Source organism: Austrofundulus limnaeus, unplaced genomic scaffold, assembly GCF_001266775.1.
Source record: "Austrofundulus limnaeus strain Quisiro unplaced genomic scaffold, Austrofundulus_limnaeus-1.0 Scaffold277, whole genome shotgun sequence".
In the NCBI taxonomy this organism is placed as follows: Eukaryota; Metazoa; Chordata; class Actinopteri; order Cyprinodontiformes; family Rivulidae; genus Austrofundulus; species Austrofundulus limnaeus.
Genome location: NW_013952679.1, coordinates 29428 through 31495, shown reverse-complemented (window position 1 = coordinate 31495; position 2068 = coordinate 29428). Strand labels below are relative to the sequence as shown.

The window sequence follows — 2068 nt, the reverse complement described above, 5'->3', positions numbered from 1 at the left end:
ATCCAGAGGACCTACTGATTTTTTTCTTTTTGATTATGATTACTTACTCACTTAACAAAATTTAATTGGATATTTAAAGGCAATACATTTTTGTGAACCCTATGCACAACCTCCAAAATATTATGATCAACCAACTCATGAAATTTTAATAATTTCAATTAATAAAATAACATATTTGATGGGTGACTGTAATGTTTTCTGGTGGTAACTCTTACAGATCTTTTCTGTAAAATATAAGATTTGTAATTGTTTTACATGCTTTATCCCAGACTTCAATACAATATATCAAGTGTGGAACAATTATTGCATTATACATTATATACAGAGGTTTATCATTAAATAACTCTCTTACTTTGTACAGTACTGCAATAGATTTAGCTATTTTTGTTCTGCAAGATTTCCATGTCAGCTTTTCATCAATGATGACACCCGAACTCTAAATGAAACATCAATAGTTTTCTTTCTATGACTAAATATCTTAATTAGTTTTATTCAAATTTAATGATCATTTATTAAGTTTAAACCAAGTTTGTATTTTTACAAATTCTGTCTGCATCATCTCCAACATTCATTCTATATCTTTACCAAAACAAAAAATATTTAATATGCAAATTAAACACACTTAAAAAGCTCAGACACATTTACCAAGTCATTCACATATACTGTAAAACAACTTTGGACCAAGTACAGAACCCTGAGGAACCCCACATGTGATGTTACAGAGTTCAGATCTTACATCATTTATTTGTACAAACTGTTTCCTGTTTTCCAAATAGCTATATACCCACTGTAGTGCTGGACCTCTTATACCATGTTCATATCATATTTAGCTTTTCAAGGAGAATACTTTGACATTGGTCACTTGTGTCAAAAGCTTTCTTTAAGTCAACATAAAWACTAACACAGTACTGTTTTTGATCAGCARCTGTTATTTGTTGCTGCTGCTGCTGCAAAACGGGAGCAGTAGCATTCTGGATCAGCTGCAGCTGTCTGATGGACGTTTTAGGCATCTAAACTTAGGGAAGCAGYGGAACATGCTGCAGCTGAGAAGCTGCTCTTTGTTGTGTCTGCTGCTGGTTCTGGAGTTCTGTCAGACATGTTGGGTTCAATAAACATGTTCCTCTGCCTTTTGAAGCAACCTTCTCCTGGCAATAATAATAATTACCACAGCAGTAACCACCAGAACAATCACAGCAAGAGCTGCCAGACCCAGAATCAGTCCAGGATCTCCTGCACTGGTTCCATCCTGGTCTCCTCCACTCTCTCCTCCCTGGTGTTCTTGTCCTTCAATTGCTCCTGCTGTAGAGAATGATGAGTGTGAGGTATCAGGTAGGTGATGATCTCTGATCACTGYACTCAGACCAGCTGCTTTCTCATCAACAACATGTGGAGGAAACACAAATTCTGCTCACACACACTCACACTGCATACACACACACACACACACACTGCTCACCTGAAGGAGGAGGAGCAACCGTCAGGTTGATGGTGCTGATGGGATTAGTAAACAAGTTAGGTTTCCTCCCTTGGTGTGGTTGAAAGAAGTCGACTCTACACACATATATTCCATTATCTTTAGTCGTCACGCTGTTCAGAACCAAAGACACGTCTCCATCCTTCATCTGTCTGTCCCGGAGATCCGCTCTGTTTTTAAAAGATGGATGTTGACCCTCTGGATCAAACTGATTATCTCTGTACAAAATAACGTAATCCGACTCCAGATCAGTTCTGTCCCAATCTACAACTATAACAGGTCTGCTGTCATTAAATCTACAAGGCAGAATGAGAGTGTCTCCAGGTCCAGCTGTGATATTCAGATCTGCAGGAGGAGACAGAGAGCACAGAGGTCAAAGGTCAAAGTTGAACTCCTCACTTATACAGCAGCTCAGAGAGAGGACACTGGTCTCTAAGCTGAACTGAAAATAGTCAGCCTCAAGGTGTTTCTTACATTTATGCAAATTCACAAACTGCATCAAAATCTGAATGTTTTCAAATTTAAACTTAAGCTGGGCTTCTTTTTTCGAAATAAAATAAATTTTTCTTTTACAGTTAAAAGGCGGCTTGTCAC

General features: G+C 37.8%; 1 protein-coding gene across 1 annotated transcript in view; it reads right to left on the bottom strand.

Annotated features, from left to right (window-relative positions):
• Positions 1-751: 751 nt before the first annotated feature.
• The window catches only part of LOC106526473 (junctional adhesion molecule-like), a gene marked incomplete in the record, with an annotated part of 27977 nt that continues 26660 nt past the window's right edge, over positions 752-2068 (bottom strand). The window contains 2 exon segments of the mRNA XM_014021092.1: positions 752-1299; positions 1457-1819. Of these exon segments, the coding sequence (XP_013876546.1) occupies positions 1106-1299; positions 1457-1819 (557 nt within the window).